Source organism: Capsella rubella, unplaced genomic scaffold (genome assembly GCF_000375325.1).
Source record: "Capsella rubella cultivar Monte Gargano unplaced genomic scaffold, Caprub1_0 scaffold_6, whole genome shotgun sequence".
NCBI lineage: Eukaryota > Viridiplantae > Streptophyta > Magnoliopsida > Brassicales > Brassicaceae > Capsella > Capsella rubella.
The window spans coordinates 107698-134613 of record NW_006238918.1 but is presented as its reverse complement, the minus strand read 5'-3'; the positions used below and the strand labels follow the sequence as shown (position 1 = coordinate 134613).

General features: G+C 36.6%; 7 protein-coding genes across 9 annotated transcripts; 6 read left to right on the top strand and 1 right to left on the bottom strand.

The window, feature by feature from the left end:
- Nucleotides 1-792: 792 nt before the first annotated feature.
- LOC17883941 lies at nt 793-3915 on the bottom strand. The gene is made up of 10 exons (XM_023781761.1): nt 3476-3915; nt 3281-3387; nt 3071-3196; nt 2889-2982; nt 2318-2392; nt 2149-2231; nt 1830-1976; nt 1617-1689; nt 1213-1516; nt 793-1124 (listed from the first exon to the last, which is right to left on the bottom strand). Exons 1-10 carry the CDS (start codon nt 3720-3722, stop codon nt 1049-1051), a joined length of 1332 nt encoding a protein of 443 aa, XP_023637529.1. The 5' UTR covers nt 3723-3915; the 3' UTR covers nt 793-1048.
- Nucleotides 3916-4231: 316 nt separating this feature from the next.
- LOC17882780 (LIMR family protein At5g01460) lies at nt 4232-8232 on the top strand. Its single transcript, XM_006287485.2, has 14 exons — nt 4232-4722; nt 4824-4909; nt 5306-5421; nt 5574-5684; nt 5870-5968; nt 6083-6205; nt 6487-6549; nt 6635-6699; nt 6798-6907; nt 7018-7132; nt 7227-7292; nt 7395-7505; nt 7594-7660; nt 7768-8232. Exons 1-14 carry the CDS (start codon nt 4373-4375, stop codon nt 7813-7815), a joined length of 1530 nt encoding a protein of 509 aa, XP_006287547.1. The 5' UTR covers nt 4232-4372; the 3' UTR covers nt 7816-8232.
- A 412-nt stretch (nt 8233-8644) lies between these two features.
- On the top strand, nt 8645-10418 carry LOC17884543 (protein N-terminal and lysine N-methyltransferase efm7). 2 transcript variants are annotated; one of them, XM_023780992.1, is made up of 7 exons: nt 8645-8801; nt 8891-8952; nt 9256-9389; nt 9545-9690; nt 9792-9863; nt 9936-10034; nt 10114-10418. In XM_023780992.1, exons 1-7 carry the CDS (start codon nt 8744-8746, stop codon nt 10278-10280), a joined length of 738 nt encoding a protein of 245 aa, XP_023636760.1. In that variant the 5' UTR covers nt 8645-8743; the 3' UTR covers nt 10281-10418. The 2 variants fall into 2 exon arrangements, with proteins under 2 accessions (XP_023636760.1, XP_006288448.1); XM_006288386.2 differs by having other exon boundaries at nt 8646-8801; nt 10111-10418.
- A 399-nt stretch (nt 10419-10817) lies between these two features.
- LOC17883421 lies at nt 10818-12605 on the top strand. The gene has a single exon (XM_006289437.1). The coding sequence runs from the start codon at nt 10818-10820 to the stop codon at nt 12603-12605; it is 1788 nt and encodes a 595-aa protein (XP_006289499.1).
- Nucleotides 12606-14529: 1924 nt separating this feature from the next.
- Nucleotides 14530-17878, top strand: LOC17881738 (vacuolar cation/proton exchanger 4). The gene is made up of 11 exons (XM_006287634.2): nt 14530-15048; nt 15188-15255; nt 15378-15406; nt 15742-15938; nt 16062-16280; nt 16400-16669; nt 16792-16845; nt 17035-17151; nt 17277-17367; nt 17453-17489; nt 17864-17878. Exons 1-11 carry the CDS (start codon nt 14746-14748, stop codon nt 17865-17867), a joined length of 1389 nt encoding a protein of 462 aa, XP_006287696.1. The 5' UTR covers nt 14530-14745; the 3' UTR covers nt 17868-17878.
- A 533-nt stretch (nt 17879-18411) lies between these two features.
- On the top strand, nt 18412-21143 carry LOC17883934 (thylakoid ADP,ATP carrier protein, chloroplastic). Its single transcript, XM_006287784.2, has 10 exons — nt 18412-18973; nt 19451-19507; nt 19595-19657; nt 19749-19805; nt 19904-19987; nt 20064-20132; nt 20208-20320; nt 20399-20568; nt 20663-20741; nt 20822-21143. Exons 1-10 carry the CDS (start codon nt 18545-18547, stop codon nt 20943-20945), a joined length of 1245 nt encoding a protein of 414 aa, XP_006287846.1. The 5' UTR covers nt 18412-18544; the 3' UTR covers nt 20946-21143.
- Nucleotides 21144-21219: 76 nt separating this feature from the next.
- Nucleotides 21220-25283, top strand: LOC17883280 (protein root UVB sensitive 5). 2 transcript variants are annotated; one of them, XM_023781686.1, is made up of 15 exons: nt 21220-21528; nt 21650-21712; nt 21809-21966; nt 22101-22201; nt 22341-22411; nt 22496-22542; nt 22624-22702; nt 22800-22872; nt 23002-23091; nt 23193-23252; nt 23359-23472; nt 23559-23619; nt 23691-23809; nt 23945-24037; nt 24641-25283. In XM_023781686.1, the coding sequence occupies exons 1-15, from the start codon at nt 21377-21379 to the stop codon at nt 24884-24886; spliced, it is 1527 nt and encodes a 508-aa protein (XP_023637454.1). In that variant the 5' UTR covers nt 21220-21376; the 3' UTR covers nt 24887-25283. The 2 variants fall into 2 exon arrangements, with proteins under 2 accessions (XP_023637454.1, XP_006287540.1); XM_006287478.2 differs by having other exon boundaries at nt 21638-21712.
- The last annotated feature ends 1633 nt before the right edge of the window (nt 25284-26916 follow it).

The window sequence follows — 26916 nt, the reverse complement described above, 5'->3', positions numbered from 1 at the left end:
TCTTCCAACTCATCCTGAATCAAGAGTCTAGGTCGGGAGAGTACGTAGATGTCTCTCCAAGACACCAACTGTGGCTATGAACTCCCAGAGGATGGCACATGCACAAAGCCCCCATAATAAGATTGCGACTCCGCTAGCAGTCACTAAAGCAGTGACAAACCATTAGCGAGCCTTTCCAGTAATAGCAACAAATCCAAGGAAAGAGCAAAAGAGAAATAATCGAGTAGTGATGATGTTGAGTTGACAGTGCCCTTACAAAGGAAAGGTAGACATGCACATGCTCACATGCAAGAAGTAAAGATGAAGAAAAAGAAGGGGTTTGGGGTGATGTTGAAATTGGTTCCCGCAGAGGCAATCAAGACTAATAGAGAATATGGAAAATTACTATAAGATCGTGTTAGGCTCAAGTCTCCTTATCAGGTGGCATAAGTCGTGTTACACTCTGAAACGCAGATGCATAAGGTGATCTATGATATATAGGCAGCATCGAGTCTTATGAAGCGGCCTAGACGGACACTTCAACTGCAACGGTATGGATCATGACAATAGAAAATAACCTTCGCAGCGCATAACTGCGACAAAAATGGGTAATAGGATCAATTCTGATCGCTTTTTTATATTGAAAACAGTAATGAAATGGAGGTGCTTCAGCAAAGCGGCTGTATGCGGGCTTGTGAAATAATCTCCCCAATCTTGCGCTGTGCCTCCTTCCTGTCGAAACCCTAGCTGTTTATATTATAGTTAGTTATACACACCAATATTTCTTAACCTAATTTAAACCAAACGCTAAACTGAAGCCATCGAATCGGGAAAATAGAATTTTGGATGAACCGGGTTTAGTAAAATGGTTACAAGTACAACCAAGCCTAAAAAACTCCGGAATCCACATAATTTCATATACACATACATCATCATACACAGAAACAAGCACCTTCTGGCTTCTCTCCATCCCACACTTTTCTTTACATCTATACAACAGATTACGGTAATGCGAGGAAACAACAACAGCAAGCAACGTGCACTGTTGTGTCATAATTCATTCTCTTTGTTAGACATTGAAGATCTTCTTTACCTTCCTGATCTTCCTACGACATACAGGGCAAAATCCCGATGTTTCAGCTATCCTGCATATTACATCCATTTTTTTATCAATGTTCATTCTTGCGTCATAAATGACAACTAAATGACTGTAAGGAATGGGTTATTTATTACCGTGTCCCGCACTGGAAGCAAGCAACGCAGTGTCCACAAGAGAGGAAGAAACAGTCTCTAGGCGCATCATAGCATATTGCACAGAGATATCTTGTACTACTGTGGCCTTCACCATGTGCGCCTTCCAATTCTTCCGTACTTGTCAAAATTGAACTGTAGGACGAGCACCAGCTCGAGTTATCATCGTCTTTGCCCGGTATTAGAGGAGCCACATCATCATTTTCATCAACGATTTCATCTTCAGAGACTGCTTGTCGTTTATTGAAGAGACTCGAGACGATTAACAAGAGTGCTGTCACTACACCTGGAACAATAATCCCAGGAGATAAGCAAAAGTTTTGGATAAAGTCTTCACGAATCATTTGGTTAATATGACTCTCAAGCTATAATAAAAAGAACCTTACCCATGCAAACCATGTATGCAATCCACCTTGGTTCATATGAGAGTTTGGCGCAGAACTCATTCTTCGAATTGTTCTGAACAACAAGAAGAGAATTGAATTCAGACTGGTTCATAAGATTTCTTTTGGAATATACATAAATGAACTATTTTGTACCGCTCTATCAATCGTTTGTAAGGAAGAGTGAAATAGAAAGACAAGAATTGGGCTACATACCAGCTTTGGACCTGGTGATGTTAGTACAGCAGCATTAGTTCCAAATAATGGAACACTTAAAGTGCACTTGTCGTTTGGGAAACTACAATTGTAATAAGCATTTGTAGTATCATACAATATCCCCTCAACCTGAATGTCAATTGTCGCCTGGAAATAGATACTGTGTGAGAATGATGTATAATCAGACAAAAAGAAAGGTACGGGATTAGAAAGGGGCACAATACTGCAGTAAAACTAATTATTGAGGCTCTTGTTTCAGATACATACCCTAAAAATTTAACACTTAACATATATCATCATAAGTTGCTTCAGCTTTTACCTTCACTTCATTCAGGTATACATTGCCTACTGCAACGTAATATGTCGACGACTTAGTTATGTCCTGCTCGATGAAACCACTATCTGTCAAAAATAAAATAGGTAGAGTATGAGTGAGCTCATGAATATCATGCATTAAAACCTATCATGTTAAAGTCTTGTATGCTTACCAGAGATTATATGCCATGATAATGTGGTTTCCGGACGCGTAGGGTCTTGTACCCATTCAGAGAGCCCATCCACACCTTCCATTATGGATGCACAAAAAGCTTAATTACTAAACAACTATTCCTTATTGACAGCCAATAAACACCAGAATACAGCACAAAATCTCAACATCAAATCCGGGTAAGGAACAAACTACAGTGCCAATGCACCTAGGTAAGGATAAGAATGATTTCAGAGTAGAAGCCTTACTGGAAGTAGAACAAACATTATTAGATGACAAATATAGACATTATGTCCTACTTTAAATTTGTTTGATGCAGGAAATTCCTTGTGCGTTAGAGCATTAAATCTTCTACATCATATTATCATTATAGACAGAATAAAGCAATCAACCTGATCATTCAAGTACTGTTTGTCTTAGACTATTAGTGGATCCCAAAACATCACCAAACTTAAGATTTCGCCAATAAACAATTGTGAAGCTAATTCAAGTAACCACCAAAAAGAATACAACAGCATCTATCTAACTTGCTGAAGTAATTATCAAAGGAAAAGGATTCTTCTCTAGCATACCTTGGGCTATCACAAGGTAGAGGGAAGAACCCACAGATTCAACATTGTATGAAACTTTTACGCGTGACCCCTTGTTCAAATACTGTATCCAATACTGGAAAAGGAAAAAAATTTAGCAAAACAAGTGCCCGTTTCATAGCCATTTCTAGATAGCAGAGGTAAAGATCTCGGAGAGAGCTTACCTTGTACGAATCATTTGGCACGGCTAGATAGTGAACTTCGGACCATTTGGCCGGAACATCAAGCTGTGGGGATTGTTTCAATCCATACAGCATCAAGCCTGATCCCTTGTTCCCTAATTCTTCCACCTTGAGAAAATAGAGAAAGATAGAAACATGATATCAGAAATTTCGACAACGGTGGATCCTAATGCACGAGAGGAGAGAACATACAATCACATTTTGGACGAACACTGAAGTTGGCTTAATAAGGAAGGAAGAGTTTGGTCCCAACCATACGTTCGTGGTGCCGTAAAGCCCCAGAATCAAAGTCATCGACACTGAATGCAAATTCAATGACAAAACACAAGTATAAACAAAACATTCACACAACGGAAACAAAGCCAAGATTGGAAATTTCGATCTCACCGAAGAGACAGAAGGTAGCAACGACGACAACGCAAGACCAAGGGTCTTCGGAAGTCGAAGTGTTCCTCACGTTCTCAGATGCAACAATGCTCCCATGGCGGTAATCGTACTCGGAACGATTCCACGGCGGTCGATCATGATGGTCAAAACCAGTATCTTGGGCGTGTTCAAAGCGATGGTACCCGGTTTCTTCGCGGGTCACAGGCGGAGAAGAAGAAGAGGAAGGGAGAGAATCAGGAAGAGACATGTCGCGGATGGAATCGAATCGAAGAGAGGAATGAATGAAAGAAATCGAATAGAAGAGGAAGGTAAAACCCTAACCGCAGGTTTGGGGTTAATGTTGAGGAACGAACGATGCTGACAGAGATTTGAACGACGGGTCGGCTTCTTCTCTTTCTTCATCGTCACGTTGAACGGTGGATTCACAAAACTTTTGGAGAGAGAGAAGACTTTGGAAAAGGTAAAACATTTCCTCTTATTATTTTTTATTTTATCTCAGTACAGATTATCTTTAATTAATTAAATCGAAATTATATGGTCGAATCTCTTTTGGTTTGGAGTTAGGACAGGCTGGTCTCGTCCTTTTCAAATTACTGTAACACCCCATACTCATCTGTCACTACTGAAAGTATTCTCGTAAATATGACATATAAGTGAGGTCATATACGTAAATATCAGACTCGAGTTCACATATCCGGACGCGGTCTTCGTTTGTCTTTCCAACCTGGTTTTCAACATAAGGGAGAAAAAAAAAACCAGATCTAACGAAAAAAAAAAAAAAAATTCCCCAAATTCAATTTTCAAATTTCGAAGCCTCAAGAAACCCTAAATTTTGCAATCGAGTTGCTGCTTCTCTCAATCTAGCCTTGGGGTTAAGGACCTCGTACATTGTACGCGATGGGAGATTTCAATCTCGCTCTCGTGATTGTAGCGATCGTGGTTTGCGTCATTGTTTTCATCTCCAGCATCTACCTCCTCGTCAACTATCAGCATCCAGATGATGCGAACCAGGCTTATTTCCCCAAATTCGTTGTCGTTTTTGGTTTATCCATTGCTATGATCTCCATTCTCATGTTGCCGGCGGATGTGGCTAACCGGCATGCTTGTCGGCATTCGATTTACAACGGCGCCTGCAATCTCACCTTACCCATGAAGGACCTTTGGCTTGCCGTTTACATTATCGACGCTGTCCTTGTCTTCTTCATTATCCCCTTCGCTATGTTTTTCTATGAAGGCGACCAGGACAAGTTTGTTTCTCCACGAATTTTACTTTGTGAGTTTTTAATCTTTAGTTGTAAATTGACAATTATTGATGTTTTCTCGTTCGTGGGCTTGCGTTATACTACAGGACTCTTGGAAAGAGGATAAAAAGTGCTCTGATTTGGGTGGTTACTACAGCTGTTGTTTGTGCTCTGGTGCTTGGGATATTATACGGTTAGTTATTACAGTTTCTTTCGTAGATTTAAGCTTCATATCCTTCCCGGTTTGATGATAGTTCTAAGATTATGTTGGAGTGGTGATTGACCAATAGTGGGATTGTGAGAAGGATGATGATCTGATGTTTCTTCTTATTTACATACTGATGTGAGATCGTTAGCTGCTATTTTTTTTTAGTTATATTTATCTGATAATTTTCTTGCCCAGCTCCTCTTTAGATTCCGTCCTCACCTATGTGTTTGGCTTAATACATGAGCATAGTGTAGCTATACTTGTAGTCAATAAATTCCGTCTTAGTTGTTTAATCTTTTTATGAGGCTTTCAAGTTTGCTTTTGGATTGGTTATCTTTTTAAGTTCGGGTTTGTAATTTGCTTCTACAATGTATTATTTAGGAGTCATTGGGAAGGTGGACTTCTCTGTCAGGCACTTGTCTTCTGCCACAACGACTTTCCCTACTTCATGGCAGTTTTCAAATAATCAACCTTGCATTGGTAACACTGCTCGTCAGGTAATCCTTGAATCTTTACTGTATTCTTGGTATCAGTTTATCTCTCATTCGTCTCTCTGGAAGTATATTTCAATGTGTCTCATTAGTCTTTATTGAAGTATATTTCAATGTGTAACATATTTTTCGTGCTCCTTTGTTGAATCGATTGGCAGTGCTCAGCATATTCAGCTAATGCTGCATCTGAGAAGACATGGACCATGCGTACTACGTTTCCAGAATATGTTGTTGCTCTAGCTACAGTTGTTGGGTCAGTGCTCTTCACGGTATGTACATTCCTCTATTAGGTGTTTGTATTAGAAGTTGCACCTCATTGTCTTGGAAGGCATATAATCTTTCTTATATTAAGGCTTGGTTGTAGTCTCTTGTAGATAAAAGACTTTTGGTAGCTGTCAGTTTTTTTTGTATCCTCTAAAGATTCTGAGAAACTCTTTTATCTCAAATGTTTTAGATATTTGGTGGTGTTGGTATTGCTTGTCTACCCTTGGGACTTATCACTGCATTCATCAGGCGACCAAAGGCTGTTATCACTCGGTCACAGTATATAAAGGTACATTGTGCTGGTTATTGTTGTCCTCATGTGAAGCTTTTCTAAAGAATGTATGTATACTTCGGGTCTTTGACAGTCTTTTCCGGCCTGACAAGTCATCTAAATGTTTTCCAGGAAGCTACCGAACTAGGTAAAAAGGCAAGAGAACTAAAGAAAGCAGCTGATGCACTTCACCAGGAAGAACGAAGTGGTGCTAAAGGAAGGAAGTGGAGGAAAAATGTGAAAGCAGTTGAAAAGGTACACCATCATATCGATAGGTTTGGGGTCTTATTTCAAATCTGTTCCATGTCTACATACTTGGCCGATGTCTCTGTTGAAATTGGTTACTGATGTGTACAGGGGCTTTTGGCCGTAGGTGCAGTTATTTAGGTGATCTTTCCTAGTTAAAAGCTACCTAAATGTAGAAACCAGTTCTGCTATAGCGTCACTAATACTTGCAGCTTTATGCATACCTTCTTGTAGATTTGAATTCTTAACTGCTCCTAATTGGATTTCATTGCTTTTCATGTACCCTGCAGGAGTTGCTTCAATTGGAAGAAGATGTGAACCTCTTAGAAGAGATGTATCCGCAAGGAGAGAAGGTAAAGATGACTATATCTATCTCAGTAATTTATCTATCGAAAGAATTCTGTAATCCAACATTTCCCTTACCTTTTCATTTTCCAGGCAGAAACTGCTTGGGCCTTCACTGTCCTGGGATACTTGGCCAAGTTTATCCTTGGAATCTTAGGGTTTGTATTTTACATGATCTTCTAGTACTTTTACGGTTTCACTCTATAAGTCCTCGGTTAAGCTCTTATTAAATGAATCTTTTTTTTGCTTGTTGAAGATTAATTGTTTCTGTGGCTTGGATTGCACACATCATCATATATCTACTTGTTGACCCTCCCCTCTCTCCTTTTCTTAATGAAGTTTTCATCAAACTTGATGACGTCTGGGGTAACTTCATTTTATGTTCTTGTTATGCTAACTCTATATCATGTTTATTTTGTTTATGACCTGGCTCTCTGTTGAAGTGTTGATACATGTGACATTTTCTTCTTCTCTAGGTCTTCTGGGCACAGCTGCTTTTGCTTTCTTCTGTTTCTATCTCCTACTTGCGGTTATTGCTGGGGCAATGATGCTTGGTTTGAAACTGGTCTTCATTACTATTCATCCAATGAAGTAATTCATCTTGTGGTTTTGAAATGCTTTTTGCTGTTTCAGAGATCTTTCTGTTTTCTTTTGGTTTCTCAGAAGCCTAATTTACTTGTTTTAGATGGGGAGCCACTCTTATGAATTCTTTCCTCTTCAATGTCGGTCTCATTCTCCTATGTTCAATCAGGTAGGCTTCTTAGTTCTCATATTTCCCATCAGCTGATAGCATAAAAAGTATACAGTAACCTCAATTTTAACAATCGGCTATTGTGGCTCACTGAAATTCTAGTGTGATTCAATTCTGCGCCACTGCATTTGGATATTATGCTCAAGCCACCGCCGCTCAGGAAATATTTGGCCACACTTTGCAGTCTCTTCGTGGTATTAAGTACCTCTACAAGTAAGTTTATTGGGTTTTTGCATATAAAGATCTCACTCATGTACATAAGACAATAGATAATCAACCCTTTCTTATCGGTATCTTTCAGGTACAATGTGTTCCAGATCGGGTTTGTTGTCCTTGCTGGATTGACCTTTTTATATTACATTGCCTTTGTAAGTCTCTTATATCCTCTCAGTGTTCTGATCTTTCCATTATTTAATTTTCTGACAAAAATCATAAATCTTTAAACTCATGTTCTTGGTGGGTATTTTTTTGGCAGGGATGGAGAAGAAAAAAGCCGAGCGGTAGATTCCAGCTCTCTACCTAATGTAAATCTCGTCTTTTTATTTTATCCTTTTTGTTTCCTCGTCTTTGGGATTTGATTGCGTGCCGCTGAGGATTGCTCTGTCCACAACTATACCGAGATTGGTCTCATGATCTGTGCAAGTGGTCTTATATCATAAGAACAAGCACCTGCCCAAAAAGCTTCTCTTTCTTCTGATTCTCTTTGCTGGTGAGGTTTGGTTTCATGTCACTTGAATGTAATATTGTTCTTTTTTTCTCTCTATTTTTCCTTCTTTTCTTTTCTCATGTATCTATTGTTTTATTTTTGTTTGATTAATTACGAGAAAGATCTCTGTGTCGCCGTCTTCTCATGGTCTGTTGTACTGCTTGGAATACTTTCTTGTAACCATTTACTTGGTTAAGAGTTTAGATTGCAGAACGAATTCAGAATTTGGAGTTATCCGTATGTATAGTGAGTGATACCTGAGGAGCGAGGTGACGACAAGAGATTTCGTACCAATACCATTGCTATCTCAGATTTTCGCTAGGGCTTTGATTTGGTTTGGAGATGTCTTTTCGAATTGAAAAACCTACAGTACTTTTGTATGTGCGGTTAGATAGACAAATTCAATTAAGTTCAAAGTTTGGTCTTATGAAAAAAAAAACGAAAGCTAAAAGATAACATCCGAATCCATGAATTGCAGTTGTGTTGATGGGCCTCAACTTTGTACTCTTTTAGATTACCCATAATGGGCTTTCAGTAAGATATAGTCAACCAGAAAGAAAGAAAAATACTGGACTTTATTTAGCACCGTTTGGTATGTCTTTGTTATTGATATTACTAAATAGGAAATTTCCGAACACTCTAGGTTGGCCAGAGGTTTCATACACGGGGACACTTTTCATAAGTCGTTCGAGCAAATCAACCAGTCTTGCTACTTGCTAGCAAACAACAGCTCTCAACAAGTGACATGGACATAGCTCTCTTCTCGCCGGCGTCCCTCTTCGCCGCCGATGGTGATTCCTCTGGTCAGTGGATACCTCTCCTCTTTCTATTTCTGCTTTCATCGGAGGGAGAGTATCATATATAGCGACAGTAAGCGGTAATTTGTTCTCAGATGGAGAGACGACGGAGACGAGCCAGAGCTTCGTTGAGAGGAATCACCAGTTTCCTGGAATTGTAAAAAAAAATCAATCCCAATTTTATCTGCTATTGATTCCTTATTTTAGTTTTATGTTCTCTTATCAAGTGTGAAACTTGACATCTGATTTCAGGGATTTTTAGTTTAATATACTAGTTAGGTTAATTTGGGGGTTTAACTGAGGAATCATGTAACTCTTGTAAAATAGTTTAATAAATTTTCTTACTGAGGTTTTTTAAGTTTAGCTTTAGTATTAGTATTACAGACAAGTTGTGAAACTACTAGAGAGTACAACAATTCTGTCGGTGAATGTGATTATTTGTTTTTTGAAAATTGAGTAGGAATTGCAGATCCGGGAATTTGGTTTCCACCAGCTGAATGCAAACTTGCTGTGGCCAGGTACATTTGCCTTTGCAGATTGGTTAGTGCAGCATCGACACTTGCTCGAAAGGCGTCGCTGTCTTGAGATAGGAAGGTGCTTCCTTGTCTTTTGTGTATTCTTCATGTTTTACCCTGTTTATCGTGTTCTTAATTTGGATCCCAACTATGATTGTCTTATGTCTTAGTCACAACTGCTTATATGCCAGTGTCAGTCCACTGATGAGTTTTTTGTACTAATCAAACTGGCAGTGGCACAGGGGCGCTAGCTATTTTTCTTAAGAAAGAGTTCAATCTCGACATAACTACTTCAGATTACAATGACCAAGATATTGAAGACAATATTGTTCATAATTGTATTGCAAACGAGATTATCCCTGCTCTGCCTCATATCAAGCGTGAGTTTCCTTATCACTCACAATGTACCACATTCTTTTCTAGGGGCGTTGTATCGACTTGATCATTTTTGCTTTTTTTACATTCTTGTCTATTATGACAGATACATGGGGCGATGAATTTCCAATTGCGGAACCAGATTGGGATTTGATCATAGCCAGTGATATACTTCTGTGTAAATACCCCTTTCCCATTCTGTTTTATCGGAAAACTATACATATACATTTTTACATTCGGTTTTTTGCAGATGTGAAACAGTACCCAAACTTGATAAAGTCTCTGACTTTTCTTCTCAAAACATACAAACCAACCAAGGCCATTTGTTCAACAGAATGCAAGCTAAATGGTCGGCATTCCTTTCTTTATTTCATCACCTCTCACACACTCCAAAAGAAGTCTTTAACATTAGTCTTTTTTACCAGTAGGAGCAGACACAGAACTGCCTCGTCCAGTGTTCTTAATGAGCTGGAGACGAAGAATTGGGAAAGACGATGAGTCTCTATTCTTTACTGGTTGCGAAGAAGCTGGCCTCCAGGTGAATCATCTTGGAAACCGAGTATATTGCATCAAGCTTGGAGAAAACAACCTCTGAATAATAGGTTGACAAACTCATGAATTTTCCGCAGAACTGTCTTCTCTTAAGCTATAGTTTTGTTTGTTTCTCTCGCATCTTATTTGGATTTGCTTTTTATGTGAAAGTTAAGGTAAAATGAGATACCCTTACATGGATGCCAAATCAGTCTGATGTTGGCGTGGTTTGCTTAAGATCAGTCAAATTTGGTGGGTAGATTAAAAAAGTAAGCGGTGTTTCGTTGCATTATAATAGAGAACATAAGAGGAAGAATTAGTTACCAGTTAGTTAAGAATAGAACATTTTTGTATCCCTTAGTACTAGCTTTTCATTCAGAGGAGGCGTTAAGAGAAGAACTATTAGAACTTTAGACAAAACACACGTTAAGCATCGCATTCTTGCTTTGCTATGAGGAAGATTGAAATAAACATAAATTGTGATACTTGGCGTGATGCCAGTTTGAAATGAAATGAACAAAAAATCATTAGCCAGTATATATAGTGACTACAGATTTCGCCAACTGTTCACCCAAAAAAAAAAGCCTTAAATCTGTAACCCATGAAAAATCCTCTTGGCCAAGCTCCTTCACGTCGTCTCCTGTGCCCAAGAGAACGAGTTGAAAAAGATAAAGATGGCAAGGTGACAACAATTAGTGGGCAAATCCATCACATAATCAACAGCTCCTATATCATTTCTGATGCTGAGGACGAAAGGTCCAATCATCTTCACTCCTTGCTTCTCTGCAACCAAAAAGAAGGTGGAGAGGACAACATATTACATTGTTGGGTTTGTCGGGTAAGGATAAAAGATAATACCTATTACTTCTGCAGCTATTGCAAGGATGACTACCACGATGAATGTGTTAGGTCTCCTTCCGTGTTCCATTGCTCTGATCATCCAAAACATCCTCTTCAACTTCTCTGGTTTCCCGGAAGTCTCCAAGAACATCAAAGAAAATGTTGTTCTTGTATAAGTGCCCGTGGCAATATGTTTTACTATTGCTCTATATGCGATTTTATGATCCATCATGCATGTGCGAGAAACCCAACACCGCTTACCATAGACAATCCAAAAAGACATAAGCATACCCTCCATTACTTTCCAAGGAAATCCGGTCTGGTTTGCGATGTGTGTGCGTTGGTGGATGATTCCAGTTACTTATACATATGTCTCCCATGTGATTTCGCTGTCCACAAACGCTGTGTCCACTTACCATACGTCATAAAGGTATCTCGTCACGGCCATCGTCTCACTTTTACTCCTAAACTTATTTTCAAAGAGCTGACCAAGACTGATTGCGGAGTATGTCATGCAAAGATAAACGAGAATTATGGAGCATACCGTTGCAAGGTGGGATGCGTTTATACAGTGCATTCCAGATGTGCGATGCAAAGTGATGTGTGTGACGGGGTAGAACTTGAAGGGGAGCCTGAAGAAACATATGAAAATATTAATACTAAAATGTTTGAGCTGATACGGGGTGGGATTATGCAACATTTGACTCATCCGGGTCATGAGTTAAGAATTGAACAAAAATTCCACGATGAAAGCAAGCATTGTCAAGCGTGCAGGCTTACTACTTATGATGAGTGTGATGTGTATCGGTGTTTGCAATGTGAGGATTTCATTTTACATAAATCATGTGCATATATGCCCCGTATTAAACAATTTATGCTCCATGTTCATCCATTGTTTCTAGAACACATGTATACCACAGATTGGTTCCGATGTAGGAAATGTCATCGTTACTCATGCGGTTTTGCATATGCATGTGGTCGTCGAGGGTGGTGTCACAGTCACTTTTCTTGGATTTTAGACACACTTTGTGCTTCTATATGTGAGCCGTTTAATCATCACTCTCATCCACATCCCTTGTTCATTACCTGTGGTGAAGACGAGAGCAAAATATGTTCCATCTGTCAATCAGCTGAGCGACAACCTTTAAATTGTGTGAAATGCGATTTTGTTCTGTGCTTTCATTGTGCCACTCTTCCACATAAAGCGAGGTATGCACATGATGAGCATTTGCTCATTTTTTCCTACGAAGAAGATGGAAATTATGAGTTTTACATGTGCGAAATATGCGAGGAAGATGTAAATCCGAAGAATGGGTTATATGCATGCAGTGAGTGTGAAGTCAGACTCCACATCGAATGTTTACTAGGGAAAGATCCATATATCACGCCTGGATCATATCTGGGTGGAATCACAAACGTTCTTCCCAACACTTGTTCAACTCGACCTATATGCAAAACATGCAAAAGACGTTGTCTTTACAAAATAAAGATTAAATCGTCTACCAGAGGCGGCCCATTTTGCTCTGTTGATTGCTATGAAAGATGGTAAAAGGTAGGTTGTTGCCATATCCGTCCGACGAAAATCTCTGGGAATTTTTAAAAGTTGGGTTGATCAAGCATGCTATCAGAATCATTTCATGCATGGTTTATTTTAATAAGGTTTATTTATTTATATATCTTTGTTCGTAATGAATAAATAGCGTTCCTGCATGTAACATCGTAACTAATGAAATGTTTGACTGTTTGCTGTCAAATTAATGCATGATAAAACGCACTTATCTATATATATAAAGTTAGATTTTTCTCTCTTCTCATGATGACACCTAAACATCCACTTAAGCCATATTTTTGTTTAAACATTAAAATAAATTTAAAACATTTATTTAGTGCATATTTATGTTACTTATTTAATTAATAAAAAGTTTATATAAATAAAAATAAATTATGTAAAAAATGAAATGTTAAAATAAGAAAAACAATACTTTAATTTTTTATCAGTGGTAATAATATAATTCAACTTTCATTTTAAATTGATCATAATTTAATATTTTAAATATGTTACTGAGTTTTAGAATGGAAGTAAAATTTAAATTTATGGTAGACTAAAACAACATTTAACATATAAAATTATAAAGAGGAAAAATAAAATGAAAGTGAAATATTAGTTTATAACATGATCAAAAAAAAAATGATATTTCATAAATTGAATCAAATGCTTTTAATACAAATTTGAGTATTGAAAGATAATAATTAAAGAGAAAATAATTATAATATTTTTTTGAAAATCAGTTAAAAAAATAATAAAATATCACAATATGAATAAAAAATCAACGAAACAAAAAAATAAACCTCCCGCGCGGAGCGCGGGTCAACTGCTAGTCTATATATATAAAGTTAGCTTTTTCTATCTTCTCATGATGCCACCTAAGCATCCATCTAAGCCACATTTTTTTACATTAAAATAAATTTAAAACATTCATTTAGTGCATATTTATGCTACTTATTTAATTAATAGAAAATTTATATAAATAAAAATAAATTATGTAAATAAATGAAATGTTAAATAAGAAATACTTTTATTTTTTATTAGTTAGTGGTATTAATATAATTCAACTTTCATTTTAAATTGATGATAGTTTAAAATTTTAAATGTGTTACTGAGTTTAAGAATGTAAGTAAATTTTAAATTTATGGTAGAATAAAAACAACATTTATGTAATTTTATATATAAAATTTTAAAGGGAAAAAATAAAATTGAAAGTGAAATATTAGTTTATAACATGATCAATAAGAAAATGCTTTTAATCCAAATTTAAATATTGAAAGATAATAATTCAAGAGAAAATAACTATAATATGTTTTGAAAATCAATTAAAAATAAATAAAATATCACAATATGAATAAAAAGTTAACAAAAAAATTATAAATCTCCTGCGCGCAGCGCGGGTCAACTGCTAGTTAGTTTATATATATACCTCGCTATGATACAGACATCAAAAGACATCAAATATATATAGTTTAAGAAATTTCGAGGAAGTTTCGCAAGATAAAGACATAAACTCATGTTTTTCTTTGTTTACATATAGAACGATGATGCGAAAATTTCGTGATACAACTAGACCATTCGATTAAGTCAACCCTAAATATACACAGTTTTAGAAGAAAAGAAAAAGAAAGAATGGGAAATTGGAAATAAAAGACAAAAGAATTGTTGGAAATAGGAAGTTTACAAAAGTCGTGAAAATCTCTAAACAGTGAAAAAAACATATGCGCAAGTAGACACAATAATAATTCCAAACAGTATATATACATAGTTGCAACTTGCAAGATCGAAGTCAATTTTTTTTTCTTTCAAATATTCTCATATAGTAGTAAGTTCTTACATGTATAGTAATAAAATGATATAGACATAAATGGTAGACGCATAAAACATTGACCCAAAAAAAAAAATGATATACAAAGACGTCAACAACAACAACAACAAAAGAAAAGGAAAAAACGATATAGAAAGAAACGTTCGATTACACGCGTTCCGTTTTATATAAATATAAAAATACATCACTTAATCACTTTACACACACAACCAAAAAAAAAGAAATCCAGATTTCAAAAAATAGATTCATAGGGACAAGAACAAAAAAGGTGGTTTTGTTTTGTGTGTTTTGACCAGAGAGGGTCAACGAATAAAAATGTCTTGGATCAGTGCGGCGGAATCGTCTCCGAATGTGTCTCTGTTAGAGAATGGCGGCGGCGGAGGAGGAAGTGAAAAAGCGACGACGGGTGGGGAGACTTCGAGGCGTGTGCGGAGAACGGAGTCTGCGTCGTCGATGATAAGGAAGAGATCGGATCTGAAGCTCATCTCCAGAGTTCCTTGGGAGTTTCTGAGACGAATCTTGACGAATCTTCAAGAAGTTCTCCTCGGCACCAAACTCTTCATTCTTTTCCCGGCCGTTCCTCTCGCCGTCGTCGCTCACCGTTATGGTTGTCCACGTGTACGTTTTTTCAACTTTTACCTACAAAACCCCAAAAGAAAACACTATTTGCAAGCCTGTCGCAACCATAACCAAACATTTTTTTAGCTTTACACGTACTAATTTCAAGATCATTTACCAAAATAAAAAATAAAAACAGGCGTGGGTTTTTGCGTTGAGCTTGCTGGGATTGATTCCTTTGGCCGAACGTATCAGTTTCCTCACAGAGTAATTATTTTTCTTTCTATAACAACGTTTTTTGTTTTGTTTTTCTGTGTATATAATATCAGTAATAACGTTACTAATTAATCCACAATTATAATTGGGTGGTGTGGTTTCTTCTTCAACAGGCAAATTGCTTTCCATACCGGTCCAACAGGTGAGATCATTTAAATTCCGTTTGACTAATTATTATTTCTTGCCATTTTTAACTGAACCGGGTTATGCACCACGAAACCGAATTTTCTTTTTTGGGTGGTTAAACCATAAATTTAGCTGTCTTTTAAAGTGGTTAAACCATAAATTTTGGTATCTTTTTGGGGTGGTTAAAACAATCTTGAGATTATTCTGGATTTTATAACATTATTATTATTGACAAGCAAACTAAATAAATGAAGGAATTTGGAATGTACAGTAATGTGAATTCTTTTTTTTTGCGTTTTCTCCCATTTAAATTGTATACTATCTGGGAAATAATATTAATTTTGAATAAAGTTGGGGGATTAATGAACGCGACTTGCGGGAACGCGACGGAGATGATAATAGCGATTCTAGCGGTAGGACAAAGGAAGATGAGAATAGTGAAACTCTCACTTCTTGGCTCTATTCTCTCCAATCTTCTCTTCGTCTTAGGCACTTCTCTCTTCCTTGGTGGTCTCTCCAATCTCCGCAAACACCAATCTTTCGACTCAGTACGTTCGCATAATCATCATCATCTCTTCAAACTTTAAAATCTAAATATTATTTGAAGATAGATATGATGAATCATCGTCTTAATTAATTACCATGTTTTGTAATATTGTCTACGAGAACAGAGACAGGGAGAAATGAACTGCATGTTGTTGTATCTGGCGCTCTTGTGTCAAACACTACCAATGATAATGAGATTCACAATGGAGTCTGAAGACGATGGATCAGCTGTTGTTGTCTTGTCGAGAGCAAGCAGCTTCGTTATGCTCTTCGCTTACTTGGCTTTCCTCATCTTTCACCTCTTCTCTTCTCATATCTCTCCTCCTCCTCCTCCTCTTCCTCAGGTTCTCTCTCTCTCCCTGTCTCTCACACACACACTCTCTCTCATACTATTCTCACAATATGAATCATCTTGCGCTGCTTCTTATAACATATCTGTGTGTCTGTTAACTACATATAAAAGAGGGAAGAAGAAGAGGACGTATATGACGATGACGTAAGGGACAAGGAAGAAGAAGAAGAAGCCGTAATTGGAATGTGGAGTGCGATTGGTTGGCTTATAATAATGACACTTGTCGTTGCTTTACTCTCCGAGTACCTTGTCTCCACTATCCAGGACGCAGCAGACTCTTGGGGGTTATCAGTGGGATTCATAGGAATAATATTGTTGCCGATCGTTGGTAATGCAGCTGAGCATGCTGGTGCTGTCATCTTCGCCTTCCGCAACAAGCTCGTATGTTAATTTTTACTTCGTTTTCCCCCTTATTTTATTACATCATAGTATTAGTTCACATTCATATCATTCTCTTTATCTCTTTATATAGTTTGATGTTGAACCAAACTGACAATGTACAGGATATAACTCTTGGAATTGCTCTCGGCTCTGCAACACAAATTGCTTTGTTCGTGGTAAGCTAATCGATTTCTTTTCTTTTCTTTTTTTTTAACTTCTTATAAATACTTCTCTTAGTTAGTTTACAAACTTGGCTCAATTGTCAAGTTTAGTGGTTATCTTAAATGGAGAATATTTCGTTTTACATGGTTTAGTTTGCTTTCAAGAATTTGATTTTAACGAACTCAATTTTTTTAAAAATGTAGGTACCAGTGACAGTGTTAGTCGCATGGACAATGGGAATAGAAATGGACCTTAACTTCAACCTCCTTGAGACCGCTTGTTTTGCCTTGTCCATTATCGTTACTTCCTTCATATTGCAGGTGCATTTTCATTTTTGTACTCAATTAAATATATTAGTTATACGTACGTTGAATCTTGCTTGAGGTTGTGTATAATAAATCTATGGTTTCGACTGACATATCATCATCATTATATCACTAATTAGGATGGGAGTTCGCACTATATGAAAGGCTTGGTTCTTCTCTTGTGTTATGTTGTCATTGCGGCCTGTTTCTTTGTCTCTAACTCACCCTCAAGTAAGATTTTCTTCATTTTTTACTCTTCTCTACGTATATATAAATCCTATGAAATTCATTTGCTTTTGTATTTCCTCAATTGCAGCCGAAACCAATACAACTAATCTTACAATGACGAAAAGGTAAGCTATATATGTTTAATTAATATCAAATAATTGATGCGATTTATTTCAATGCTAGACGAATAATATATAGTATGCAGTGCGACCTAATATGCTTAAGCTTTTAGAGATCGAAACTGTTACTAACAATGAGGGCACCATTTTGTTCTTCTTGCCCATCCATCACATACAAAATAGTAACACAAACAACAAATAATGTAACATATTATAGGATCTATTAAGGGCAAGTTATTAATAATTATTGTTAGTTTTAACTTTCACATAGCAATCATATGAAAATCTAAGAAAACCAACTTCTACAATGTTAAATTATTTTCTTAGATTCTCAGACCACTAAGTTTACATATTATGATATACGGTTCATATTTTTGCAGGTAACTCGACTACCGTTTTGTTTCTTTCTTTAGTGTATTGTTTTTTTTTGTTTTTACTACAGTATTTAGTTTTTGAATTATATATTCTGTAAGTAATTTTTTAAGGAATATTTGTTTTTTACATTATTTTTTATTAAATCAGAATTATTTTCGCTTGCATTGCCATATATCAATTATATCGTAGTAGAAGTCGTTATATGTTTAATTTATCCATAAAAGATAAAATTTATATATATAAAAGTAACGAGTTTTACTGCGATATAATCAAACAGAAAATTTGAATATTTTTAAGAAAAACTTACAAATCGTAAATAATTTTATCATGGAAAACATATATCAGAAGTTTCAAAAATATTTATAGCTATTTGTCATTTTCATAAAATCTAAAATTTAATTTCACAGACACAGGCCGTTACTTTGGCAGGAGTTTATATTTTCTAAATGATATATATATTCGAAGTCTCGGAAAAGGCCCAACTGAGCCCACTAATTTGACTAGAACTTTGTTTGGATCCCCTTAAACTACTAACTGTCTATTTACAGGAATGCCATCACCGGAGACAATTTATACAGTTTTGTTGCAAACTTGCAATAAATAACAAATTAAAATCTCATATTCTCTCAGGCGAGATTTAGGAACCCAAAAAATAAAGAAGAAAAAATTCCTAAATTTGATCCGCCATGGGAGAAGAAAAGTCTCTACTTCAATTCCGTAGTATTCCTTCACTTAGGACCTCTGATTTTGCTATCACCCAAGAACCTTCATGGAGGCTGGAGAACAACCTGTCGTCGAATCGCCGGATAGTGAACAAAAGAACCGGTGGCGTTTTTACCAATTTCGCCTCCCTATCTGTAGCTATGAAAGATCGGAAGGAGTCTATGTTAAACGGTGGAAATGGCGGCGGAGGCGGAGCTTTCGCGTCTGTTTCAGTGGTGATTCCGAAGGAGGAGGATGAGTTCGCGCCTACTTCGGCTCAGCTCTTGAAAAAACCGATCGCGTTACTGTCACTTGTACCGAAAGACGCCGCACTGTTCTTCGCCGGAGCGTTCGCCGGAGCCGCCGCAAAGTCAGTGACAGCACCGCTTGACCGAATAAAGCTCTTAATGCAAGTAAGAGCTCTCTCCTCTCGTTCTCAACAACTTTAAGGTTTTCCCGCACGTGTATTTTCTATTTCTTTTTTTCTCCGTTTTATAAATAAAAATAAAAATTGTTGTGACTGGTGGTGGACTTGGTGAGTGGTGAGGTGAGCACAGCAATACGCCGTCGTTTTAAACTCGTTGTGGGATTTTGTTGACTACCACATTGGTTTTTGCTAAGAGTAAACAATATGTGCGTGCGTGTGCTATGTTATGTTAAATAGATGGATATGGTATTGTGTTTCCTTTGCGATTGTATCTTTCCGTCCCATGGATGATTTGATAATGTTCTTTGATCTTGTTAATCTCACAACTCAAGAAGGTATACCTTGAGGAAATCTATGGATTATGTGTGGTTGTGTTCTTTGTTAACAGACTTGCAGTAATGTTAACTGATTCTTACAAAATCATATTATATAAATCTTGTTGATTTAGTTTATTGATTTATAGACACATGGTGTTCGAGCTGGGCAACAAAGTGCTAAGAAGGCTATTGGTTTCGTCGAGGTATACACTTAGTCATGTTATGTTAGGAGGCTTGTTTGTTCTTATTGTAGAATCTTGTTGATTTGGCTTTGGTTGGAATTATTACAGGCGATTACTCTTATCGGAAAAGAAGAAGGTCTTAAAGGTTATTGGAAAGGAAATCTACCTCAGGTACTAACAATTTCTTGAACCCTTTTGAAATAATAGGTGTGTAATTTAGTATAGTTTGAATGCACATAATCTTATAGTCTGTATGTTCCAGGTGATAAGGATCATACCTTATAGCGCGGTCCAGTTGTTTGCTTATGAAACATACAAGGTATATATTATCTTTCTATATCTGGTTTTGGTTGCATCTCAAAAGTTTTTAAAATATTATCTGTTTCTGAACATTTTTCCTTTGTTATGTGTTTTCAGAAACTTTTTAGGGGGAAAGACGGTCAATTGACTGTTCTTGGAAGGCTTGGTGCTGGAGCTTGTGCTGGCATGACGTCAACTCTGGTAACTAACGTTGTTTTTAGGCCTGATTGACTTTGTCTAATCTTAAAATGCCTTAGAATATATCTTCTTTATGCAGATTACATACCCTTTAGATGTGCTAAGATTGAGGTTAGCTGTGGAACCAGGTTATCGAACAATGTCCCAGGTATGATCATCGCACCATATACCAACTGTGTGTTCCACAAATTCATCAAGTTTAAAAGGGACATATCACATGTAGGTGGCCTTGAACATGCTGCGGGAGGAAGGAGTTGCATCGTTCTATAACGGTCTCGGTCCTTCACTTTTAAGTATAGCTCCTTACATTGCCATAAACTTCTGCGTCTTTGATCTGTAAGTCAACTAACAGTTTAACATTACCCCTGAGATTTACTAGATTGTTAACATTTTCGATATTATATCTATCTCCAGGGTAAAGAAATCTTTGCCAGAGAAGTATCAGCAAAAGACACAATCATCTTTGTTAACAGCAGTTGTCGCTGCTGCTATAGCTACCGGTACTTGCTATCCATTAGATACCATAAGAAGACAGATGCAATTGAAGGGTACTCCATATAAATCCGTATTAGACGCTTTCTCTGGTAGGAACAAAAACACGATTATATGCTTTTATTCTTCCCTTCCATGATGCAAGTTTCTGGTGACTTACCTATTTATCCTCTAACCGTTGTGCAGGTATCATTGAGCGTGAAGGAGTTATTGGCTTGTACCGTGGTTTCGTCCCCAATGCACTCAAAAGCATGCCAAACAGCAGGTAATTATAGATTTTGAATTAAAACCAGCTCTTCTTGTTTCGGCATTAATATTTTGGAATCCTCTTTCGTGTTGTTTCAGCATTAAGCTTACTACATTCGACATCGTCAAGAAACTCATTGCAGCGAGTGAGAAGGAGTTCCAAAGAATCGCGGATGATAACCGCAAGAAAGCAAGTCCTAACACAACAGATGAACAAACCTGAAGCTGATATTTTGGATTTCCAGAAGGTCATATTTTCCTGTAATCTTGTGTCTTTTTTAGTGTGTCTTTTGTATTTTTGAATGTAATAAGTTGTCGTTCCCCTCCTAATTCAAAATGTTCTTGATTTGAATCCCAGAGCTCAAAGAGTGTGTTACAGTTGTCGAGTAATAAATATCTGTTTGTGTCCGGTTTTGCTTAAGCGTCTAACTTATTTAAACCGGTTTTTAAATATGCTCGTTACTCCGTAAAAGACTGAAACGACAGCGTTTTCTCGCCCCCAATCGGGTCATCTATTTGGCGGTGGTTGCAGACGAGGAAGATGAGGAGATTAGCGGTTCAGAGAGAAGCTGTCGACGACGTATCTTTTTGGTGTGCTCCTCCACTCCGACGAAATCATAACCCAAAAGCTTAACTCCGAAATATTATTTCGTCATGTACTGCACTTTGCGATTTCCTTTGCCACTTCACATTCCCCGAACTCGAACAAAGGCGTCCTGTAAGCCGAAACGGCGCCGTGTGGAGCACTTTCGGTGCTCTGTTCAGCCTAGTCTTCGTGAAGATGACGAAGAGGCCGATGATAGCAGGTGAATGGATTGTTTTTTATTTAACTTCTTCTGTTTCGATTCCCGATAAAAGTAACTCCAATGAAATTTTTTTTTTTCTGCAAATGCTATTGTGATGTAATGATGGTAGCTCGGTTCTTAGTGTTGGAATTCAAGGACGTGTTTCAATTGTGGTGGAGAGATACGGAAATGGCACTTCGAAAAGGTCAGCTTCAGGCTTTTGATCTTATCTTGTTGCCGGAGGTATCATCTGCTAGAACTCTTTATCTGTTTAAACACATCACTTCTTGTTCTTCTGCAGATTTTTGCTAGATGATGATGATTCCCCTTTACAAGGCTTTCTCGAGGAGCTACAAACTAAGCCTGATGACAAGTCTCCCAGCTCAAATTCCTCAGAAACGAACACACTTTGGGTTCCAGATGTTGTTAAGGATTTTGTTTTTCCCACAGGCTTTCCTGGTACTTTTTAAGCTTTAAATCCATGTATGTTTCTGTCTCTTCCTTGTTTAGGATCTCAGATTGCTAAGCTTGTAGAGATTTTGTAGATCCTATTTATGGGTCAGTGTGTTCATCTCGTAAACCACATTGTGCAGGGTCTGTTTCAGATGATTACTTGGACTACATGCTCTGGCAGTTCCCTACAAATGTTACCGGGTGGATTTGTAATGTATTAGTCACTTCAAGTCTTCTCAAGGCATGTCCAGATATTTCTAGATTATTCCCTTCTCTTTCCTTGCTACAAAGTGCTCAAGGTTTTCTTATGCATGGAACTGTTCTAAAAATGGATGTTAAAAATGTTGCAAATTTAAAATTTTTATTATTTAACAATGCAGGCGGTTGGCGTTGGCTCTTTCTCAGGCACTTCTGCTGCCGCTACTGCTGCTGCTTCTGCTGCAGCCATCAGGTTTACTTCGAATGCAAACTTAGTTTGTTGCTGCTACAGAATTTTTGTTCTTATATTTTTTCAAATGATGTTTTGTCTCTTCAGATGGGTGTCCAAGGATGGAATTGGAGCTCTTGGTCGTCTTCTTATTGGTAGGGAAACCATGGGAAGATTAATAAATAATCATGGAGTTATCTAAGAATCTGTAAGAGTAAGAAGGTTATGTTTTCCAGGTGGGCGTTTTGGTAGCCTTTTTGATGATGATCCCAAGCAGTGGCGCATGTATGCAGATTTTATTGGCAGTGCTGGAAGGTTTGTTGTAGATGACCCAAATTCTTGGTGAGCCATATTTTGGTAAAAACTATGTATAGCATCAAATGGGGTTTTTGTTTTTCGTTATGGTATGCAGTTTCTTCGATCTGGCTACACAACTATATCCAACCCAGTTCCTATTGCTGGCATCCACAGGAAATCTTGCCAAGGTATTCCTTATTGCAGTTTCCCTTTCCTGCCAGCTGCAAATCCTTGATTTATATAGATTTCATTAAGAATTCGTGTCGGCTAAGCTTAAGATGACAGAGTGCACATACTAAGATTTTAATTCGTAATAGGCTGTGGCTAGAGGACTGAGAGACCCTTCATTCAGGGTGATTCAGAATCACTTTGCCATCTCAGGGAATCTTGGAGAAGTAGCAGCCAAGGTATGTTAGTCATGTATGTGAAACCAAAACCCAAATACGATAATGGAGTAGTTATGGGCCACTCTATTTAACAGTATCTAATTTGTGTTCACACGTCTCAGGAAGAAGTGTGGGAAGTTGCTGCTCAGCTAATTGGTCTTGGTATCGGCATTTTGATCATTGTATTTTTCTATTTTATTTCCTTAAATCGATTCATTTGAGGTCCCACTGGATCTCGACTAAATCATTTTCGTGGTTTCATATTGTATACTTATAATCTTGATGCAGGACACGCCGGGCCTTGTAAAGTCATTTCCCTTTGTGTCACTTACATGGACAAGCATAAGACTTGTTCATCTCTGGCTACGCTACCAGTCGCTTGCAGTCCTACGATTTAACACAGTAAGAGTTCTGAAATGTATTTTCTTACAATCCCAACATGAGAAAACTCTTATAAATGAAATTACTTTGAATTGAAATATTTCTAGGTGAATCTCAAGCGTGCACGTATGTTAGTTGAGTCTCATGTTATGCACTCCGTTGTACCAGGTAAGAATGTTTCTCCCTTGTTACAGCTTATATTCAAACTCCAAGTAAGACCCATCTTCTACTTTTTACAGGATATGTTGACTGCAATAAACGAGAAAACATTTTGTTGTGGCAGAGATTCATGAAACCTCGGATCATCTTTGGTGTATCTCTTGAGGAAGTATCTGGTCTGGAAAAATCTGTTTCTGAGGTAATTGTCTCCCTTCGTTTTAACTGCATCCATATATAATTTTGAGAGGATAAGATTCAGATTATTTATTTATTTATTTATTCGGCTATAATTCAATTTGTTAATCCAACTTCTTGGAAACCTTCATTTGTTCAGGTGAAAGCACTCCTTATGATGTACAGAAAGGAGCAATATATTCTTACGTTGAATAAGTTGAACAAAGATACCGAGTTTTATGTATCCTTTAAGGTATGTGTGTGACCACCCTGTTGACCTGTTCAAGACTTATCCGCACTTGCATCTATCTACTCATTCATGATTCCTCTTTGTTCTTACACTGTGAGAAAGAAACAGAAAACGTCACTTAACTCTGTTGTCTGTCTAGTAACCTGATGGAGATTTGGGCATGATTTGGTTAGTGATTAGTTGATGAGAGTCTGAAGACTCATTCATTTGTAACTAATTGAGCATATCAAGTTAGGAGGTAGGACTTAACTGAGATCATAGTGCTGATTTACAGTTTGCTTCTTATCATTTGAATAAGCTATTTGAGAAGCATACAAATTCGAGGTAGGGAGTTGTTTCTCAGAATTATCGGCTAACCAAGAGGACAAAGGTTCTTCACCTTGTTGAAGAGTCTAATCTTCTAGTCTCTTATAATCTCTGGATCCATCCTTAACGTTTATCATTTCTCGTTTGAAACTATGTTACTTTTCAAAACTTCTAGGTTTGTTTCTGCTATTGCTTTAACAAGTAAAGTGAATCATATATATATCGTGAATCTGAGGTCTAAACCATATTTACGCATTGTTTGTGTCGTTTTAGTTAATGGATGCAAAACTAATAATGCAGGTGAATGCCACAAGCAGAGACGTGTTGAGATGTCTTTGGCAAGCATATTGGTTAGAGGAGAACATGGAAGGAAGCTTTAAAGACAAGGATAGTGTGTTCCAGTGGCTGAAGAAAAGCTTGTCGGAGATGGACAACAAGTTTGATGATTTCTTGTTCAAGTTGGATACTGGTGGATGGAATCTACGTGAATCTAACTTGAAGATTCCAAACAAAGTCCTCATCGAGCACGAATCGATCCCTCAATAACATTTGATTGATCGATTCTTCAGAGTCATACGCAATCTCTTGAACAAAAGAAATAACACTGAGGTAAATAATACCAAAATCGTGCAAGTTGAAAAATGTATTAATATCTCTAGGCACCTAGGTGATTCGTAGAAATATCATTGTTTGGTACAGCTAATATAGTTAGGATATATCAGGCTTTGTATGGCAACTTGTACCGTATGACCCGATCCAATATAAATTAAGCAGTAAAAGAAAAGGAATAGAATGAATAGTAGTAGTATCAAATAAGCTTAGTGTGGATAATATAAGACAAATGATGAGGTATTTTAGGCCAATGATAGCTGATTATGATTTCTCTCTCATTTGTTTGTACTTGAACTGTCGTCACCATTATTATTCTGCTTGCGTTTATTTAGAGTGCTGGCCTTCCGGAATTTAAAACAACATTTTTATAAATTGATTTGTATATTTACAATAGAACCAAAAAATAATCGTCCCTCAGCTAATTATAATATCTAGTGTATATTAACATATTTCAATTTGTAACCTAATTTGTATAATCTATACAAGAGCTTTTATCATTTTTTTTTAATCTTTTTACTAATTATCTACGGATTCATTCAATTTGTAGTCTAGTGATCTAACAACATACATACATATTAGAGGGCAATCTTTTAAAAAAAAAGAAAAAAAAAAGTAAATTTGCTATTTTTGTGACAAGAGAAAAAAGTGAAATTGCTTTATGTATGTCTTCATAACCAAGGTTGAATAAGCGGGTTTGTTCGAGTCATTATCTTGCTAATAAATTTGGTTACCGTAATAAAGGATTAGCAATCAATCATACTATTATTGTTTTGATTCTTTTGCCACTCATCCACCATATTCATCATCCCTACTATAGTAAAAGAGAAGTACAAAAGTTTCTTGGGTCGGGTTTTTTTAAAAAATTAACCCGAAATTTTTCAATTGGATCTTACTAAAAATTTAAAGATATTAAATACCAGTTTCCATATATATTATTTCGAAATCTACCAAATTAAACCATCAATATCGGTTTTGGAAAGTACATTAATCTTAATTTGTTTAAGGAAAAATACATTAATGTATGATTTTGTATATTGGTTTAACAAATTAACCTAAAAATCAGAAATATAAATTAAATATAAAATATTTATCAAATTATCCATAATATTTCAAAACAAAATGTTCCTTAAATATCTTATATTAATATTTAGATGTATAGTTTTCTCCTATATTAACTATGATCTTCACACCAATTACGGGATAATTCATTTTCAACCATCTTTAATATATTTATTTGGCAATAGTTTCGAATTTCTGGCTTGATTATAAAGCTAATCTTTTTTTCAACGCTAACCTAACTCTAAGAAAATATTATCTATATAAATAAGTTTCTGCTACCAGAAAATTGTAACATAAACACATATTTTACATTTTAACACGATAAGAAATAAGAAATCATTGGCTCTTTATTTGTTTATTCTAGATATTTGCAATTCTACAAAACTGCATGAAAGGTCCAAGTTAAAATCATGTATTTATGATTATGCGGTGTACCGCGGGTCAATCTCCAAACTTTAAAAATGATTCATAGTATAATATTTATACATGTATATATGTCACATATTGTTCTAAAATTAACAATCCAACTAAAATCATACAATTTAAATAATTTTAAACATATTCGAAACCAACACAAAAAATACAATCTAAAAATGATAGAATTTAATTAATAATCAAAATAAAGTAAAGCAAACACAAATAAATTATCCCGCAACGTACAAAGTATTAAAAACCCGGTAATTTTCCCCCGCGCTGTAGCGCGGGTCCGAATCTAGTTCATTGTAAAAAAACACACACACGTATCCTGAAAACCCCAAATTAAAAATAGAATAAAGCAAATTATACATTACATGGCCTACGGAGATCCAAGCATGCAAAATAAGTATTCCGTAATTGTGTTTGAATACAGAAATCATTGATGGGTTCAGGTTTAGCAAGGGACCACTTTATTTCACCCCCCCCCC

Excerpts from the sequence above, each read along its gene's own strand:
- LOC17883280 (XM_006287478.2), top strand. The coding sequence starts at position 21,377 with ATGTACTGCACTTTGCGATTTCCTTTGCCACTTCACATTCCCCGAACT. Across the intron at positions 22,202-22,340 it reads TCACTTCAAGTCTTCTCAAG|GCGGTTGGCGTTGGCTCTTT; the intron begins GCATGTCCAGAT and ends TTAACAATGCAG. Across the intron at positions 23,092-23,192 it reads TTGGAGAAGTAGCAGCCAAG|GAAGAAGTGTGGGAAGTTGC; the intron begins GTATGTTAGTCA and ends CACACGTCTCAG.
- LOC17882780 (XM_006287485.2), top strand. The coding sequence starts at position 4,373 with ATGGGAGATTTCAATCTCGCTCTCGTGATTGTAGCGATCGTGGTTTGC. Across the intron at positions 6,700-6,797 it reads TTTATCCTTGGAATCTTAGG|ATTAATTGTTTCTGTGGCTT; the intron begins GTTTGTATTTTA and ends TGCTTGTTGAAG. Across the intron at positions 6,908-7,017 it reads CAAACTTGATGACGTCTGGG|GTCTTCTGGGCACAGCTGCT; the intron begins GTAACTTCATTT and ends CTTCTTCTCTAG.
- LOC17883421 (XM_006289437.1), top strand. The coding sequence starts at position 10,818 with ATGAAAAATCCTCTTGGCCAAGCTCCTTCACGTCGTCTCCTGTGCCCA.
- LOC17883941 (XM_023781761.1), bottom strand. The coding sequence starts at position 3,722 with ATGTCTCTTCCTGATTCTCTCCCTTCCTCTTCTTCTTCTCCGCCTGTG. Across the intron at positions 3,197-3,280 it reads TGTTCGTCCAAAATGTGATT|GTGGAAGAATTAGGGAACAA; the intron begins GTATGTTCTCTC and ends TATTTTCTCAAG. Across the intron at positions 1,690-1,829 it reads CATCACCAGGTCCAAAGCTG|AACAATTCGAAGAATGAGTT; the intron begins GTATGTAGCCCA and ends CTTGTTGTTCAG.
- LOC17883934 (XM_006287784.2), top strand. The coding sequence starts at position 18,545 with ATGGGAGAAGAAAAGTCTCTACTTCAATTCCGTAGTATTCCTTCACTT. Across the intron at positions 19,658-19,748 it reads GGAAAGGAAATCTACCTCAG|GTGATAAGGATCATACCTTA; the intron begins GTACTAACAATT and ends TGTATGTTCCAG. Across the intron at positions 19,988-20,063 it reads CTGGCATGACGTCAACTCTG|ATTACATACCCTTTAGATGT; the intron begins GTAACTAACGTT and ends TTCTTTATGCAG.
- LOC17881738 (XM_006287634.2), top strand. The coding sequence starts at position 14,746 with ATGTCTTGGATCAGTGCGGCGGAATCGTCTCCGAATGTGTCTCTGTTA. Across the intron at positions 15,256-15,377 it reads CGTATCAGTTTCCTCACAGA|GCAAATTGCTTTCCATACCG; the intron begins GTAATTATTTTT and ends CTTCTTCAACAG. Across the intron at positions 17,152-17,276 it reads TTACTTCCTTCATATTGCAG|GATGGGAGTTCGCACTATAT; the intron begins GTGCATTTTCAT and ends ATCACTAATTAG.
- LOC17884543 (XM_006288386.2), top strand. The coding sequence starts at position 8,744 with ATGGACATAGCTCTCTTCTCGCCGGCGTCCCTCTTCGCCGCCGATGGT. Across the intron at positions 8,802-8,890 it reads CGCCGATGGTGATTCCTCTG|ATGGAGAGACGACGGAGACG; the intron begins GTCAGTGGATAC and ends ATTTGTTCTCAG. Across the intron at positions 9,691-9,791 it reads TGCTCTGCCTCATATCAAGC|ATACATGGGGCGATGAATTT; the intron begins GTGAGTTTCCTT and ends CTATTATGACAG.